This window comes from Phasianus colchicus, chromosome 7 (genome assembly GCF_987193195.1).
Source record: "Phasianus colchicus chromosome 7, bPhaCol1.hap1.1, whole genome shotgun sequence".
NCBI classification, from domain to species: domain Eukaryota; kingdom Metazoa; phylum Chordata; class Aves; order Galliformes; family Phasianidae; genus Phasianus; species Phasianus colchicus.
The window spans coordinates 35,342,598-35,360,045 of NC_143442.1; the positions used below are offsets into that span (position 1 = coordinate 35,342,598).

The window sequence follows — 17,448 nt, forward strand, 5'->3', positions numbered from 1 at the left end:
GCACCCCCTTGCACAAGGACTGCCCCTTACATAAGGGGTTTCCACAACCCATTTGCACACTCATTTTACACGAGGACCGCCCTTTGCACGAGGGGTTCCCACTACCCATTTGCACAGTCATTTTGCACCATGAGCTCCCTTGTACAAGGGCTGCCCTTTGCAGAGGGGTTCTCATTACCCATTTGCACACCTGTTTTGTACGATGAGCACCCCTTACACGAGGACTCCTCCTTGCACAACGGGTTCCTACAACCCATTTGTACACTCATATTACACAAGGGCTGCCCCTTGCAGGAGGGGTTCCCACAGCCCATTAGCACACTCATTTTGCACAATGAACACCCTTGCGCAAGGGCTACCCTTTTGCACGAGGGGTTCCCAGTACCCATTTGCACACCTGTTTTGCACAATGAGCACCCCTCACACGAGGACTTCTCGCACGAGGGGTTCCCACAACCCATTAGCACACTCATTTTGCACGATGAACACCCTTGCACGAAGGCTGCCCCTTGCACGAGGGGTTCCCACAACCCATTTGCACACCCGTTTTACACGAGGGCTGCCCCTTGCACGAGAGCACGAGGGTCTCCAACACCTCCGCGCAACCATCGCGCACAAGGATCCCACAGCACACACTCATCGTGCAGCCCCCCCTCAACTCCCCCCCATCTCCGGGCCCCGCTTCTGCAGCCCCTCCCCCTGACGTCAGGGCTGCGCGGGGCGGGCGGTGAGCGCTGTCCGGTGCCGGGCGGGGAAACGCGAACCGAGAGCGGCGGTGGAGACGGTGGAGGTTCGGTTCCGCCGCCCGCAGGTGAGCGCCGTGCGGAGAGCGGCTCCGCGGGTCCGGAGTTTGCGGCGGCGGTGCGCGGAGTGCCGTGTGAGTGTGCGCGTTGTGTACGCGGGCGTGCTCGTACTCTTATGTGTGTAAATGCACGTGAGATGCGTCTATCCGGCGTGCACGGGTGCGGGTGTGCGCAGCGCGGAGTGCGGATCCCGTGCAGATCTGCGCTGGAGAAAGTTTTGCTCCCGCTCGGTGCGTTTGGGCGATGCCCACCTGCGCGCTGCTTCCCCTCCTGCAATCCCACTGCTCTGCTGCTCTCCGGATTCGTTCCTGCAACTGCTGGAGCTCTGCGGGTGCCACCTTCAGAGGTGGCTTCGCTGGTGCCGTGTGTGGGATTGTAGTAAATATCCGAGGTCCGGGCTGCTGGCTTCATTCAGAGAGCTATAGAATATCCCGAGTTGGAAAGGACGTCTTGTGGAGATGCAAGGACCGCCCTGCTGCTCACTGCCACGCTGTGAGGTTTCTTCAGCTGTGAGCTGCAGCCTGAGCTCGCTCTGTGGCCATGAGTTGTGCTTGAAGTTTCCACGAGCACATCCCAGCAGGCCCCTTTCCTTCCAGCATACGGACTTGGCCTTCTGACCACGAGCCAGCAGTGTGCCCAGCTGGCCAAGAAGGCCAGTGCCATCCCGGCTTGTATCAGCAATAGTGCAGCCAGCAGGAGGTGACCTCCCCTTGTATGCAGCTCTGGGGTGTGCTGTGCTCAGTGTTGGGCCCCTCACTGCAAGAAGGACGCTGAGACCTGGAGTGTGTCCAGAGAAGGGCAACAGAGCTGTGATGGTCTGCAGCACGAGTCTGATGGGGAGGGAACTGGGGTTGTTCAGTGTGGAGGAGAGGAGGCTCAGGGGAGACATTATTGCTCTCTATAACTGCATGGAAAGAGGTTGTGATGAGGTGGGGTTGGCATCTTCTGCTGAGTAGCAGCAATAGGACAAGAAGTAACGGTCTGAAGTTGGACCAGGAGAGGTTCGGATTGGATATCAGGAACAATTCTCAGAAAAAGTGGTCAGGCACTGGCACAGCTGCCCAGGGAGGTGGGAGCATCACCATCCCTGGAGGTGTTCACTAAATGTGTACGTGGGACACCGAGGGATGTGGGCAGTAGGCATGGTGGGGTGGGGTGGGGTTGGGCTGAGTGACCTTTTCCAACTGGAGTGGTTCTGTGATCTATACCCATGGTGATAGGGAAGTGAAGGAGCAACTGCTCCCTCCTCTGTCCTCTTCCCCCTGTTTGTGTATGTGCTTCAGGGTTGCCTTTTGGCTCTGTCTGGCACAGGACTCACTGGTGTTGGGAGGTTTTTGTTTGGGGTGTGTGGATCAGCAAACTGTTAGTGAGTGCAGTGCAGTGCTGATAGAAAGTGAGCTGGGAGCCCCAGGGCTCAGTGTTCCTGTGCTGTGCTGCCAGATCAGTGCAGCAGCTCCACCTGCCCCGTGGGGGTGATCCTTCAGCAGAAAGCACCATGCAGGGTGTGCTTGCTGCTACAGCATCCCGTGCTGATGCTCCCTTGCAATGATGGATACGGGAGCAACTTTGTAGCCTGGAAGCTGTACACATTATGACAAAGATTTGAAAAGCGGCTGAGTCATTGTTTTCACCTCCCATGTGTTAACCTCATCGCCCAGACACAACTGGGAACGTCAGAGGGATGGTGACACACGGCTGTCAGACAGCAGGGGGAGAGGTCCAGCCCAGCCCTGCACAGCCACAGCGTTCTGCAGGACCTCTGCCCAGAGCCCAGCCAGATGCGTGGTACCTGGGTGGGTCTTTGGGCACGAGGTGTTGAGGGGATACAGCTTGAATGGCACTGCGTGCGTGTGGCCCTATGTGAACGAGGTCGGCTGTTTCCTTAGGAACAGAAAAGCCTTTTTGGAGCCGAACAATGGCACGTCCCCTGGTGTGGTCAGCTAGCAAGTAAGGCGGGGGATGTTTCACAGACCAGTTCCTGCTGCTGTGAGCTTGCCAGTGGGCTGTGAGCACCGAGCTGCTGGCTGCCAGCACAAAACGGCTCTGTGGGTTTGGTCTCCTGGGCGCGGGGTTACAGGAGCTGAACAAAGAGAAACTTTTTCTTTTCGTAATGGATCCGCCTGCCAGCAAATGGCAGCTAACTTCAGGGAGGAAAAACAAAACAAGGCTCTGCCCGGTCAGAAAAAGCGTCCTCACATCTGTGGCATTTCCTTTCTTTCTTTCCCACTCACCAGCCCCTCGTGTCCTGGCCGCAGCATTGAAAACCTGGGATCAGATTAGCAGTACTGGGGTGGGACTGCTTTCAGCCTCAATAAGGAGCATTTCCCAGCTGGGAAACCCAGCCCCAAAGCCCTCTGTGCTGGTTTTTCCCCTGGCAAGAGCTACAGCTGGTATCTTTTGGGGTGTGTGTGGCTGCAGCTGTGGTGTAGATGAAGCTCTTGAAGTCTACAGGAGCAGTTCGTAATGCACCTGGTCTGCAAGCAGCTGGTGCTTTGCAGTTCCTCAGGTTTTGAGGTTAGGAAAAAGAGGAGACGTTTGGGTGCATCTCCTTACCTATGGAGACTGTAAGGCTCCCTGTCCTGTTAACTTTGTTTGCTCGGATGGACAATTGGCTTTGAGAAAGGGGATGAACTCTCAGTCTCCAAGATGGGTGGGGAGCAGCTTTTTGGCCGCAGGAGCTGGCAGACAGCCCGACCCTGCCCACTGCAGGGTCCTGGCCCTGTGCTTCCTGAAGTCTTCCCTTTGATCCCACTGGGCTTAAATGCACCTGTGGCACGGCCACGGTGTTCCCAGTGCTGGCCAGAGCTTTGCCATGTGGCCGTTTTCCTGACGGTCTCCCTCTCAGCAGCCCCCTTGCAACCGTCATATGTGAGTATGCTTTTCTGATGGCTTAGACTGGAATGGACCTCAAAGCCCACCCAGGTCCCAAGGGGCACCTCCCATTGCCCAGGTGCCCAAAGCTGCATGCAGCCTAGTTAGCACTTCCTTGGGTAGGGTGGATTTTTTCCATCCCAAGGTCCCAGGATGCAGTTCCTTCTCGGTGCTTTGCAGAGCTGAGAAAAACACAGCAGCCACAAAGCCCTTCTTTTGGCCATTGTGTGTGTTGCTTAGTTATCTCCAGGCAGGGGCTGCAGACAGACAAAGTATTTACTGTCCTTGGGAGATGATTATTACCTCCGTCAGCAAAGCATCTCTGTGCAGGACAGCATGTTTGTTCGCACCGGCCTTGACCAGCTTATCGCCCTGCGACTTACAGGCAGCACTGCTCATTCCTGGAGCTTTTTGCCCTGGAATGAGGGGAGGGTGCCCTGAGATCAGACATGGGTGATGGGTCTCTTTCCACATCTGCTGTGTCCTTTACTTTTCCATCCCCCAAACGGCTTGCTGGGCAGACTTCATGTAGCCTATGTATTCCCATGCGGCGTTGTTCCTTTTCTACGTCCTGTTCAGCTTGGTGGTGAAAAGCAAATGAAGGGTTTGGATTTTTTTTTTTTTTTTTCGGAGTCTGAAAGCACTGGTGAGAAACAGCCCTGTACAATCAGTACGAGTTTCCAAGTCATTGTTCTCCTGTTTTGTGTTGCTGCTGAGGTGTGGCCCTGTGCTCCCTGGAGAGTGACCGAGCTGCTCAGAAGGAACCTTTCCAAAACATATAACGTCAAGCCCTATTCCTGAAAGTTAATCATGGCAGAAAACGCTTTAATTAACTCAATTAGCCAGACAGTCCATCTGGACTCTTGCTGTGCTTGGTTAAATCCCATGAAATGAGGTCACAGCTCTGGCTGGGGGACAGGGATGGATGCCTGCGAGCCCCTCAGGGATGTGCTGTGGTCTCCAGCCCCAGTGGTGCTGGTGGCATGGGGCAGGGGGTTGCTGGCACCAGTGCTTTCCTAATGCTGCCATACCTGCAGGAAGGGGAAAGTTTTTCCAGGGAGTATGTAGAGATGTGGGTGTGTTGTCATTGCAACCAGCACAATGCCACAGCCTGGCTGTGGATCTCGGGGCTGGATGAGTGTCGTCTCTCTGCTGTCCCTAATTACCCAGCTTCTTTTGCAAGCCTGAGACTGAAATCCCTTCGACTTGAGGAGTTTGGAGGTCACTGAGAGCAATGGCCTCTGCTGCAGCTGGTGGGTGAGCAGCACTTCTGCACTTGTTTCAGCAACTTGCCCGCCAAATAGCTGGGAGACAGAGGAATTTGGGGGTGCAAACTCACCGAGCACAGAGGGATGGATGGATGCTGTGTAGCTGCTCGGAAGTGCGACCGGTCAGAGCAGCTGGTGCTTCCCTAACTCCTGCTTGGGCTATTAATAGGAACTGTTAAAATGTGCACTGAGGCCAGGGTGTGGGACATGACCAGGCATGGAAACAGTGAGCAGAAACCTTTCTCCCAGCATGCTGCTGGAGCAGAGGAATGCAGGGATCTGGGGAAGGGAGCGTTTAACCCCCTCTGTGTGCTTTCCCTGCAGCAGGGGGTGACCTCTCTGTTGCAGCTTTACCCAATGTGTTGACCTCTGTTTTAAATGTAAATGTGCTGGGGAAAGGAGTTAATCTCGTGTTATAGGAAAGCTGCTTGCCTTGCTGCTGCCAGGCCATGGTGGGAAGCCCAGCGTGGTGAAGCAGTGATGCATCCTATGGGCAACGTGGGCTGTGGAGGTGGCATTTCCCTGCAGAGCTGCGTGACCTGAAGGCTTTTGCTACCAGCAGATAGCACTGTGCACAGGGAGAAACTGAGGCAAGAGCACCAGCATCACCTGAGGTCAGCGTGATCTCAGCATCAAACCTTGGTCAGTGTAGTTGTGGAGCCCATATGTGCAAAAATGGGCTCCAGAATAAAATGAGGAATGTGTTTGGGGGGTGGGGAGGGAAGTTGTGCCCAGTTTGCCCTGCAGTCAGGCAGGAGGAGATAAAAGGAATGAAAATATTTGCAGTTTGGCCTAATTTTTCATGGGTTGTGAATGGGAAGCGGCGATGCCAGCGCCGCATCAGATGGTCTGCTCGCTTGTAGGGGGCAGGGAGGTGTTTTGCTTCAGAAACAGGCAGGTGGTTCCTGCTTTAATGCTGCTTCAGGCAATCTAGCTCATGAAAGCAGGGCAGGAGGTAATTCCCTGCATGGAGGCAGAGATGGGCTGCGGCTGCCAGGTGCAAATGCTGCACGCTGAGGAGGGGCTGCTGTTCCTTTGTCTTCACGCACTGTTGGACCCCACGAGGTTCACGTCTCTCCTTCTCCCCCCTCGGTTTTGTGTCATCCGTGGCTGTGCACTGACCCATCGTCCAGCTCGCCGATGAAGGTGCCAAGCCCAGGGTGGTGGGACCTGAGCAGAACCGCACAGCCCTGTGTGAGGGCAACCTCCGCTCCACGCCTGCCTCCTTTCAGGCCCAGCAGCAAAGGAAACCCGTGCTCTCTGGCAGAAGCCCAGGCCATTCTCTTCGCAGGGCTCCTGGTGGCCGGAGCTATTCTTAGCTGTGCTGTAGATAAAGCTGGGCCTGGCCCCGCCATGGCTGGGGCAGCACACAGGCCTGCTCGCCCTCCTTGTGTCAGAGGCAGTGTGAGAGGAGCTGCTGGGCCCTATTTGCCTGTCAGCCTCATGAAAAAGAAACCATATTTTTATCCCCTTCTCCTCCCCAGAGTGCTGGTAGTTTTAGAGAGATTTGAGATGAGCCCCAGCTGATCTGGCTAAGCAAGTGTTTGCTCCTGAGAGAACCATGCAGCAAAAGAAATAGCTGATTTTGGAGGGCTGTATTTTACACTGGTACAATGCGCTGGATCTCTTGTTGCGTAGCGAAACCGCGGTCTGTAGAACTTGGAAATGGTTCTTTTTATCACCCCCGTGTATTTGTTTTACACTCCAGTATTAAAACATTGTTAATTATCCCGTTGAAAACAGCTGACAGCAGTAAACACAAAATTAGAAAGAAAAAAGTCCCCCAAAAGCCGACTTCATTGTGAATGCACGCAGTGTGCTTCGGTCAATATTTGTCATGCAGGCTCTGTAAATGTTATTTACTGGGATCGTGCATGGGAAACCCCTCTGAATTCTGTGTAAAAGCAGAACTGGGGAGGTTGTAAATGCTGGGGGAAGTTGCCTTTCTTTTGTTTTTCAGGACGGTGTAAGAAGTTTCCGTTTGTTTTCTGCTAATTGAGAACTTGTGTCATCCGTCTAAATATAAAACCATCCCGGTGCATCAGCTGTGCCTTGGCTTCCATTTCTCTTATAAAAAGGAAAAAGAAAAGAAAAAGTCCGTCTGCATTGATGTGATATGTAGGCTCTGTTCTCCCATCAGAAGCTTATCTGATTCTGCCTGTCCACGCAGAGGCTTGCAGGTGTCTGGGTGCTCTGATATGTGCCTGCACTGCTTGTCCCTGCGAAGCAGGATTTGTGCTTTGAGATCCTCTTGTGGAAGAGGAGAGGACAAGAACCTGGTGTGCTACTGAAGGATGCTGAGGAAAGGAGGGGTTGTGCTGGCAAGGTGGTGTGTTGGTCACCTCTAGCCAAGACCTGGTTGCCAGAATTCAGGCTGCTTTTAGCCCCCAACCCTTAGATAGAGACCTACAATCGAAATAAAAACATAATGACGGATATTAAAGCAACTGTGAAGCAGAGTGAGCACTGCGCTGCTCGGATGGAAGTTGTTTTCCATAAAGATCAATAAATGAAATAAGTTCTTTCTTGCAAAAGGCCACTGCTCTGATTGCTGTCCCTAAGTACAGTTGTGGTTTTTTCACCCTTTTTTTTAAATTTATTTTTAGCTGTTACTTTCTCAAATCAGGCGTCCCTCCAGAGAGAATGGACAAGATTTGGGTTTTTCTGCGTCCCACTGGATGGCTGTCATGAACAGCTTTGCCTTTTTTTCCCCCTGTCACGGGTGCTTTTGTGTTGGCCTAAGACAACCCTATGCCACGGCTGATGCTGTTAACTCTGCTTCACCCCTAATTCAAGCTGCAGTAATCTGAAATTCAGCAGTGTAGTCTGTTACCATAGAAATCTCAGCGGGGATAAATTTAGCACTCTGCTTTCAGGCTCGAGCAGGGAAAGCTGAGCAGCTTGCCCAGGTTGCTTATAGGCTTGCGTTTTGGGCAGCTTTCACTCGAACTGATGGGGAAGCAGCAGATGCGAGTTGAGGTCTGTCTCCTTCAGCCTTGCCTGGAGCTGACTTTATCGAGAAAGCAAAGAGGGCATTACTTCTTGTGCCCTCTGCTCTCCGTGGTGGCTTAAATTTGTCTGTCTTTCAAGGGAAGCTCCTGCGAAGAAGTCCAGGATACGACAGGAATCAGCCACTGTGATTTAATCTGCAGTGGGAAGGTGTTTGGGTGCTGCCGGACAACAGTCTGGGAGAAAAAGTGCAGTGCAGAAAGTGGCAGAAACCGATTCCACTGAACCAGAGCAGCTCCGCTTTTAAGTGAGGGAAAATCTTTTATTACTTTCACTGTCTTTCAGGTGTTCTTTTAATTTTGCCTGTTGACCAACGCTGTAAAAACCGTGCCCAAACCGAGCCCTGCTTTGTCTGGGAATGGGACCGATTTGGGGCGGATTTGGCCAAATTTTTGAAAGTGGCTATTTCTGTGGCCAGACATCCTGCTAAATAAAGGCTGCTTTCCCTGAAACGAAGGGGCTGGCAGCGTCCCAGCACAGAGAAGCAGTGTGTCTTTGACATTGCGCGCCGGGGAAGTCGCACAGAATCGACTTGCGGTATCATTTCATACCACATTAATTTTGAGTGCTTTGAGAGCAGCCAGGCAAGAGCCTGGTGCCTTTTAACTAAAATAAAATTCAACAGTTCAAAGTGTGTGTCGCTTTCTTTGCAGATAAACCCTTCCAAAAATGCTCTGGTCTTACAGTAATGAAATTGGTTTCTTATCAGCTATCTGACCCACGATGATGAGATCAAATGGCTTTTACCTGACACGGCTGAAGGAACAACCTCTGATGATGCACAGGGTTAGGTTGTATTATTTTGGGTTTTTTCCCCCCTCCTGGCACTATTGATGTTATGAAAGCGATTTGAGCTGCTGATTGGATTGTATCTGGCATCCCTGATCCCCCAGTTGTGTTCCCCGTAGTTAATTTGCAGGTTGCCTGAAGCCTGCATGCAGTTTTGCAAGGTCTTAATTTAAGGGATAACTGTAATTAAGTGATTTCAAGAAGGCACGGTATTTGCTCTTATGTTGCATAAACAGTGGGCTGTTTTGGTTTATCTTCCACCTCCTCCTGGCTGACAGACATCGTGTCTGCACCTGGGAAGCTACTTCTGTTCAAATCCTGTGTGTGGGATGAGCTGTGTTCTAAAAGGTGAGGACTTGGCTGCTGGAAACCATCTGAAGTTGGCCACGTGGCACGCTCTGAGTTGAACCAGGAGTGCTTTCCCATACAGGTATGCGACTCACTGGGTTTGCAGATGAGATCAAATTGGAGGCGCAGAGTGAAAGCAGGACTATGAGGGGAGTTAGGCAGCTTCTGCTCCTCAGGAGGAAGAAGGGTGAGAAGACAACCTTCGTGGTGTGAACTTACTGCACAGTCCCTGAGAGGAGTCTGACCAAACTGTGAGTTGGAATTGGATAAGGCCCCTTCCAACCCAAGCTTATGATTCTAAGTTAGCAGAGGCATTGATTGCTTATGGCTTTTTGCAGCAAGTCCTAACCCATGCCCTGTGTTGGTGCAGATGTCTGCCCTCACATCTCCCTCCTTCATCTCAGACTGCATACTTCTGCTGAGGAATGGTGTGATGAGCTGCAGGTTTGCTCTGTAGGCATTGTGCTGCTCTGAGTGAGCCTTTCAGCATGGGTTCACAGACCAGGGTTGAGTTAAGCATGGAGGCATCCCATGTAGGAAGTAACCAGCGGTCTGGTTTGAGCAGAGCATGTTTCTTTCTTGCTTCTTAGGGACGTGGTTTAGTGGGCACGGTAGCGATGGGTTGGCAGTCAGACCAGCTGATCTCGGTGGTCTTTTCCAACCTAAGTGATTCTGTGGCTCTGTGATTTCACACAGGAGACTGTCAGCTCCAACAAACAGTTAAGCTGCTGAAAGCCAGGCACTGGGGGGGGGATCTGCCTTGGAAACGTTTATTGGGGCTGAGTGTGCTTAAAAATGCTGTTTTGAGGAAATTTGTTGCAGCGTGCTGATTGTGTTTGTTTCTGCCTAATTCAGGCTTGTGATAGGTTTTGGTTCTTGTCAGCATTTTCAGCATAGCTGAAAGCATCGTGTAATCCACCAACAGATCAGTACCTGGGCTAATCAGCAAGGTGTGTAAGAACATTAAATCAAGGTTAAGCTCTTGCATGAGCTCATCACCTGAATGAGTTACCCTGTCTGGTAATCCAAAGAGGTTTTATTTGTTAGATAGAGAATCTGGCTGTGAGTCTATGGCTTCAGAGCACACCCAGGCAGTGAGCTGGGAACAAACCCCTCTTTTTTTCTCGAAGGAGGCTCCCATCTGACTCTCCAAAATAGGTCAGCAGCAAGCTCAGCTGACTTGAGCTGCAACAGCATCCTGGCTACCCCCTCACAAAGCCATTAAAGTGGGTGACCCAAGGGTGGCTGCCATGTCCCCATCCTGACTGCAGCACCTGTGAGCTGGAGCAAAGCCTTCTCTTTTCCAGTGTTCTCCTGCCCAGCAGCTTGGGTGAGTCCAGAGGGCCAGGCAGGGCCTCTGCCATTCTACACACAAGGAGATGGTCAGTGTCAGGGAGATGTGTGTTGGCTGGAGAGCAAGGTGGAGTGAAAGTGGAGAGCTAGCTCAACTCTGGTGCTTCTTGTCATCCTCCCTCTGTACAAGGTACACTGCCAGCATCCCCAGCTTGGGTGACTTTCCTGTGCCTGCCCTTCTGTACCATGTAAGTGAGACTGGTTTCCCAACATTACAGCGAGGAAAGCAAGCACGTAGTTGCACCAGCAGCTCATCACAGCTGGGGACAGATACTTCTTTTCATCAAAAACAAAATTAGTGGAGGGTGATGGAAACAGGACTCTGAAGTGTAGATGCTGCGCAAGCTCTGTCATCATTTCCACTTGAGGTTTTCAGGGACTCAGTCACCTAGTGGTTGATGGCTCTTGAAGACCGAATCTACATCTAAATCTAAATTATCTGGGTAAGGAGATGCAGCTGGGACTGTGGCCCTGGGCATAGCAGTGGCAGTGAGTTCCTCCTGGTTTCCCATGGAAAGCCTTTCACAGTGCTTCAGATTCAGTTCATAGTATCCAATCTAAACCTCACCTGGTGCAACTTGAGGCCTTTTCCTGTAGAATCATTAAGGTTGGAAAAGACCCTCAGGGTCATTAACTCCAACCATCCCCTTCTTCCAAGGCAGAGGAGAAAGCTGATCTACAGAAGAGATAGACACTCCTAAGGAGGAGATGGAAGTCTGTGTCCATTGCTGGATTGTGGCACTGAAGATGCAGTGTTGTGGGTTTTTTTGCTCCCTTGTCACAGATTCCCTGTCTGATCTAGTGCACTGAACTGGCTCTAATATCAGTTCCCTTTTTTTGCAAGATCTATATAGCCATGCTTTTGGCTCTGAGCATACCTTTGGAGGGACTGCAAAGGTTAGGAGGAAGAGCTGGTGCTATTACTGACCCCTGCAAAAGTTGCTTCCATCGCCACATTTAAAAGCAAGAAAATACTTTGTCGTGCACCAAACCACTCTGCTTCTGAGCTAATAGCAAGTTAATGAGGCTAATGCAGAGGGCAGGGAAAGCTGCCCGGGTGCTTACGAAGGCAGTGCCTGCTGTGCTCCTGAAGTGCTGGCACCTCGCCCTCCTCAGCCCCAGCAAACATCCTCTGGGCACATGCAGGCGTAAGGAGCCTGGGTGCTCCTGGGTGCTTGTGCTGAAGTTGCTGATATGTGCCTCACAGCAGTGATTCCCTGAGCTGCCTCTTCTTTGTTAGCATGCTGCTCGGCTCATCTCTGTGCATTTACAGGCACGTGGTCTGATCTGTGCACCACAAAAGCTGTTTTGCTGTGCTCCTGTTCCATTCAGGGGTTTGAAACTCAGGTTTGTGCTTCTCTGTTTTGCTCCTGGGAGCCCTGCACTGAGTGTGATTCTGAGATTTCATGCTTTTGCTGGTCCTAGCTGGAAGAAGCTCCCTGCCTGGTGCAGGAGGCACCATCTGCAGCTGTGCAAGAACCTCAGGGCTTTAACACCGGAGTTAGGGAGTGCTTCTCTCTTGGAAGAGAATTGTGTGAACAGCAGAAAGAGGAGGGTTAATGAACATTGAACTGTCTGCTCTGAAAGCAGGGCTGGTGAGCATCAAACAAAGCTGATGAGAGCCTATCAGCACCTTCATACCTTTTCAGGTATTCTGAACCATCCTCACCATCCCAGAATCTCTTTGCTCAGAGAGTGATCCCATGTTGGGGTGGGCTGCCCACGGAGGTGGTGAAGTCCTCATCACTGGAGGTGTTCAAGAGGTGTGTGGACATGGCAGTGAGGCACGTGTGGGGGGGCCTTGATGCTGTTAGATGATGGGTAGTCTTAAGGGGCTTCTCCTGCCTGAAGGACTGTATGATATGACCATACTGCTTTACGTATGTTGCATGTAGTAAGTAGTAGAACAAGTCTCTGGCAGAAAAGCAAGGTTTCCAAGGTCTCCCCCTTGTCAGGATTTAGAGCTGCCCATCATTTTGGATCCCTTCCTGTAGGTAACCTGCCACTTGTCCCCATCTGCTCTCCTCCAGCTTTGTCTGGCAGCTCTCATATGGGACATTCCCCTTGTGTTGTGTGACCTGGACTCGGTGGCATGCTTCAGGTGGGTTTGATGTGACAGCTCCCAGGCAGCTTGGCAGCAGCAGCAGGCTCTGCTCTTAATCCAAAGACACCGTATCTGTATTTAGTCACTTGCCTATCCATCTCCAGCATTGACTTTCAATGAGACTCATGCTCCAAAGTCATTGCTATAAAAGGAAGCTTTCCCATCCTCCCTTCATTGCTCACAAAGGGTAGCTCACCCGGTGGGGAAGCTGTAATGGATACCCATGCTGGAGGTGCCAGCAGACGCCAGGAACACGTACTCAGCAATTATTACATTTTTTCCCCTGCAGTGCTGCCAGTGCCCCCAAGTGCTGCTAGCTGAGTTGCTTGCACATGCCAAGTTCCCAGCCTTGCATTGCCCAGCACTCTGGAGCCAGCAAAGAGCACCAACATGGAGGGAGCCCTAAATGGGAGCAGCTTGCAGCTCACTGCATGCCAGCATCCTCAGGGGAGGAGGAAGATGGGAGTGTGGAGCATCCTCCTGACATTTCTCTGGCTCCCCACTGCCCATCCCACCAACAGCAGTGCCCTTCAGTCCTGCAGGGACCTAAAATTTGATGAGTTTGCATAAACTTAATGGTCTCCCTGGGGCTTTGCTCACCTCCTGCTTTGCTCTTTCTCCATTTTTCCTCTCTTGAGAATCACCAGGGTGTGTGACCCAAAATGCTTGGTCCAGGCTTCTGAAGAAAAAGCAGTAGTGGGCAGCTCTTCCCTGCCTGTCCCTGTGCTTGCTGAGAGAGTGGAAAAAGCAGGCACAAATCTGGATGGTCAGGGTGTTTTCTGCTGGGCTTGTTCTGAGCAAATGAAGGACAGTGCCAGCTGCCCAAGGCTGTGTCATAACGTGTAGTCATAGAATGGCTTGGATTGGAAGGGACCTCAAAGATCATCCAGTTCCAACCTTCTGCTATGGGCAGGGTTGCCAACCACTAGATTAGGCACTAGATCAGGTTGTACATGGCCCTAATCCAACCTGGCCTTGAACACCTGGAGGTGTTGGGATGAGGCAAGAAAGTCCCAAGGAAGGACTTGAAGATGAAGGGTCTGTAGGGTGAAAACCAAGTTCTTAAATGCGATAGTGACGTGGCTTAGTCTCTTTGCTAAAATGGCACACTGCAGTAACAAAATCTGGTTGATGCTGTAACTCAAACCACTTCTAATTTTTAGGGTGAGCCAAGAGATCTTGACTTTGGGGAAGCAAAAGGTAGATGAAAAATAATTAGCAACAAGCGACTGGAGTTGTTCTTGGAGTCGCTCTTGGCTTTGGCATTGGAAGTTGAAGGAGTATGATGACTGATAGATGAGATGGTCTTTCTACACCTTCCACCTTACAGTCTATGGCAAGATGCGGCCCTGATGTGCCTGATAGCTTGGGGTTGATAAGGAGAGGTGATCCCAGCCTGGATGCTGCATCTTGTGAAAGTGTACATGCAGCCAGAGCGGGGAGGTTTCCTCTGAACTCATCCTGCAGGCTTAGGGTTTGATGGGCTTTTTATACAGTACCCAAGGAGAAGGTCATGTTGGGAGGTGTGGGCTAGGGAGGGAAGAGCTTCCTCCTCCCTACCACCCTTTGCTGACATGAGTACCACACCTATCGCTCTTCTTTTGGAACCAGAAGGACCTGGCTCCGTCTCCACCCCAGTACTTGGTACCAGCTGGCCCAGCGGGCCCGCCCAGGTCTTATCAGCAAAAACTCTTGGCAGCCAGGGGATTTCCATTGCTGGCTGTTGTATGAGCACAGACTCACTGCTGCCACGCTCTCCTCATCTACCTTGTTGGAAAGGAGCTGGTGCTGGTGGCATTTGCAGCCCTGGAGCTTTGGGAAGGATGGGACAGAGCGAGCCAAGGGTGTTTTCATGCAGCCGGTTTGGGAAGTGCAGGAGGGGCCTCTCAGAGCTCTTGTTCCACGCAAGTGAGTTGGCAAAGACAGAGGTGACCTTTTCTTGCAGCATGTGATAAAGGCAAGCAGACAGATGCTGGTGGGTGACGTCTTGTCCCAGTCCTGTGTGCTGCTCACACTGCTTGGGTTTTCCCCACACACTGCTGTGAGCATTGGCCGTGGTCAGCAGTGCTGATGGATGCTCTGTGGAGTTGTGCCTTTTGCCCCATGCCTGGGGCTGCTCTCAGGAAACCACCCCAGTACTGGGAGCAAAGTCTTCCCCCTGCCCCTGGGGTTTTTTGATTCTATGTGTTTTCATGCTTTAGTTGTGTTCCTTTGCTCGCAGACATGGAGCTTACCCTGCCAGTGAGTATTTCTCCTGAAATTGCTTTTCTCTACTAATCCAGTTTAGTGTGGCTGAGATGCCTGTGCTACATCTTTGATTTGTAATTCAGCGGTGATTAAATTCTCTAGATAAGATATGGGCCTTGTTGTTGATCCAGCATGAGAACTGGGTTCAAATAGAGGTGCCCAGCCAGGGAGGCACAGCTGGTGGTTGTAATGGCCATTGTAAGCAGCCAGAGGTGGGTGCGTGCTTTGTCCCATGCTGTGGCAATGGGACTGGCCCTGCCAATAGCTGGGAGCAGTGAGGAGGGATGGGGCTTGCTGCTGTCCCCATGGGACTGGGCTGAGCATGATGACGGCTCTGCAGGGCTGAGCAGAGAGGAATGGAGTGCTGAGTGGTGGCAGCAGGCCAGGCTGCATCTTGGTTTCCGGCCTGAGCCACCCCAGAGAGTTTGCTGAAGTTCCTTGTAACCCTTTCTGTGCCGTTTCATGTTCTGTGACAGAAGCTTGTTGGTCACAGTGGGATGTGGTGGGTTGCCAGCAAGGCTGCTGCCCTTCCACCACGTGACGTAGTGCTGCTGGCCTTATTCCTAACCCCAGCTAACACAAAGCTGAATCCACTCTACAAGTCCCTGCTGCAGATGGTGGTGTGATTCCCTTATGGGTGAGTCACAGGATGTGAGTCCCGTGGCTCATGATGTCCCCTAGGGTGCAGAAATCCAGCAGATGGGGCAGGGAAGAGACAGCTCTCACCCTGTACAGTGCCAGCACAGGGAGAAAGTGAGTTTTTTTTGGTGCTGCTGGTTGGGAGTTGGGGTGAAACAGCCCCGTGGTGCTCCTGTCCATAGCAATGCAATGCTGGGTACTTCTGTGCCTTAGAAATGTGGTGAGAAGGAACGCGGTGCCCTCCAGCAGCTGTCCTTGTTTGTGCTTCCCTAAAGCTTTGCTGAGCCTTAACCCTTGTTCAGGGCTCCTCTCCTCATCCCCATGTGCATCCCCAACAAGGATGTGTGCAGGAGGGAGAGCTGTTTGCCCCCCTTATCCTTTCTTCCATTCAGTAAGGATGCTGTTTATCACTGTGGGTAAACAGATGGAGGTAGGGTTTTTCCTATTCTATATTTAAAGTGTTTTCTGATGAATTTACAGACCATTGTCTCAGCAGTTTCTAAACAATTCCTGCCCTTGCAACCCGTGCTTCTCCCCACCCAGCACTTGCCCATCCCCTTTTATTCTCCCATAATCCAGGTTTGAAGCAGCAGGCTTGTTCTTTCTGAGCTTTTTGCCCTGGCTCTGCATTCAGAACCATCTCAGGTTCACCCCTTGGAGCCCCAGAACACCCATCCCTTTGCAGTTCCTCACAGCCCCCCCTGAAAACTGCAGGGGAGTGCATGCACACCCATCCTCCAATGTGTGTGATAGTCCTGCTACATCCAGAACAGACTGAGATAGAAACAACAGAGGAAATAGCTTTCCCTAATCAGTCATTTTTAATGTACATTCTTGCCGTCTTTGGGGAATTTGGGATGTATGTAGGGCTTATTTTTCCAGCTGTGTCTCCACACAGTCACATCTGGCACAGATCTTTAACATAAAGCTTGCAATGTGCTTATGGAAGTACTGGAATGGGGAGCATCCCTGCTTGTGCCAGGCACGGCGAGGCTTGTGGATATTTCGGTGCACAGCTCTAACTACTGATAGCAAAAATATTTGACACTGGACTTCCAGGCAGGTATTTAAAATACATTCATGGCTTGCACTTTGATTCACAGGAAAGTTATTTGTCTGGTTTCTTTCTTGCTCAGAAAAAAACTTTGTGCAATGCTCACCGAACAGGGTTGACCTTTGAGCTGTCAGAGTGTTTGTTTTGTCTGTGTTTTGGTGTGTGCAATAATTGCTAATATTGGGAAACATTTACCACTTAGCTGTTGCTGTGACAACAGTGCTGCACGCCCACTTTGTGCCCAATTAGAGCTGCAGAGGACTTTAATTGAGCAAAACTCCTGCAGGATCCTACCACGTTTCTGCACAGTTATGTCGTGGCAGGCAGTGAGTCTTTGCACAAAACGTGCAATTCCAAGCAGTGGGTGATGGTGTTTAGCATTATTACTTGCTGGGTTGGTGCTGTGCAAAGGTGTGAGCTGGACTGGCAGCACCTTTTTGAAACGTGCCAGCTGAATGGAGCATCTTTCCTCCCTTCCTTGCTTCCCGCTGCATGTCTGCTTAGTGCCCTTTCTTATTGCTATTCTCCAGGTTCCCTGTCTTACCCAGCTCCTCTGATAAGCCCAGCTGTGGCTGTAAGCCCAGTTCTCAGCGCCTGCAAAGCCTTCTCCCTGCTGAGTTCCAGCAGAACCCAAAACAACGCTCTTCTCAAAGGGAAAAGTGTTTGTGCAAAACTTCTCTCTTTCCTTTCTGTCTGCAGCCTCCCGCATCCTTACGGTGACTGCATTCCTGGCATACCAGACTTCAGATGGCTTGAGAAGCATCTCGAGCAGGCTTGAGTGTCTCCTGCTTTGACTCTCCCTCCCCGGATGCAAATTTCCTCTTTCTACATTCCAGAAAAGGGTACTGATTCCTTCAGGGCTCGCTCCTCCTTTCCTCCAGACCCGCAGGTTTAATAACAGCCAGCTGCAGCCCAGGCAGTTGGCGGCCAAACAGTGCTTGTCTTCACATTCCCATTATCTCT

The 17,448-nt window shown here is 51.5% G+C and overlaps 1 protein-coding gene across 3 annotated transcripts in view; it reads left to right on the forward strand.

Annotated features, from left to right (window-relative positions):
• The first annotated feature begins 704 nt into the window (after positions 1–704).
• The window catches only part of SH3BP4 (SH3 domain binding protein 4), a 30,479-nt gene continuing 13,735 nt past the window's right edge, over positions 705–17,448 (forward strand). The window contains exon 1 of one of the 3 annotated variants that reach the window (XM_031604519.2): positions 705–811. Coding sequence is in view for 1 of the 3 variants with exons in the window: in XM_090144536.1 (XP_090000662.1) it covers positions 3,670–3,671 (2 nt within the window). In the remaining 2 variants the exon portion in view is untranslated. Of the gene's footprint in view, positions 878–3,372; positions 3,672–17,448 lie in introns of those variants that run through there. The other 2 variants (XM_090144537.1, XM_090144536.1) reach the window with 2 other exon arrangements.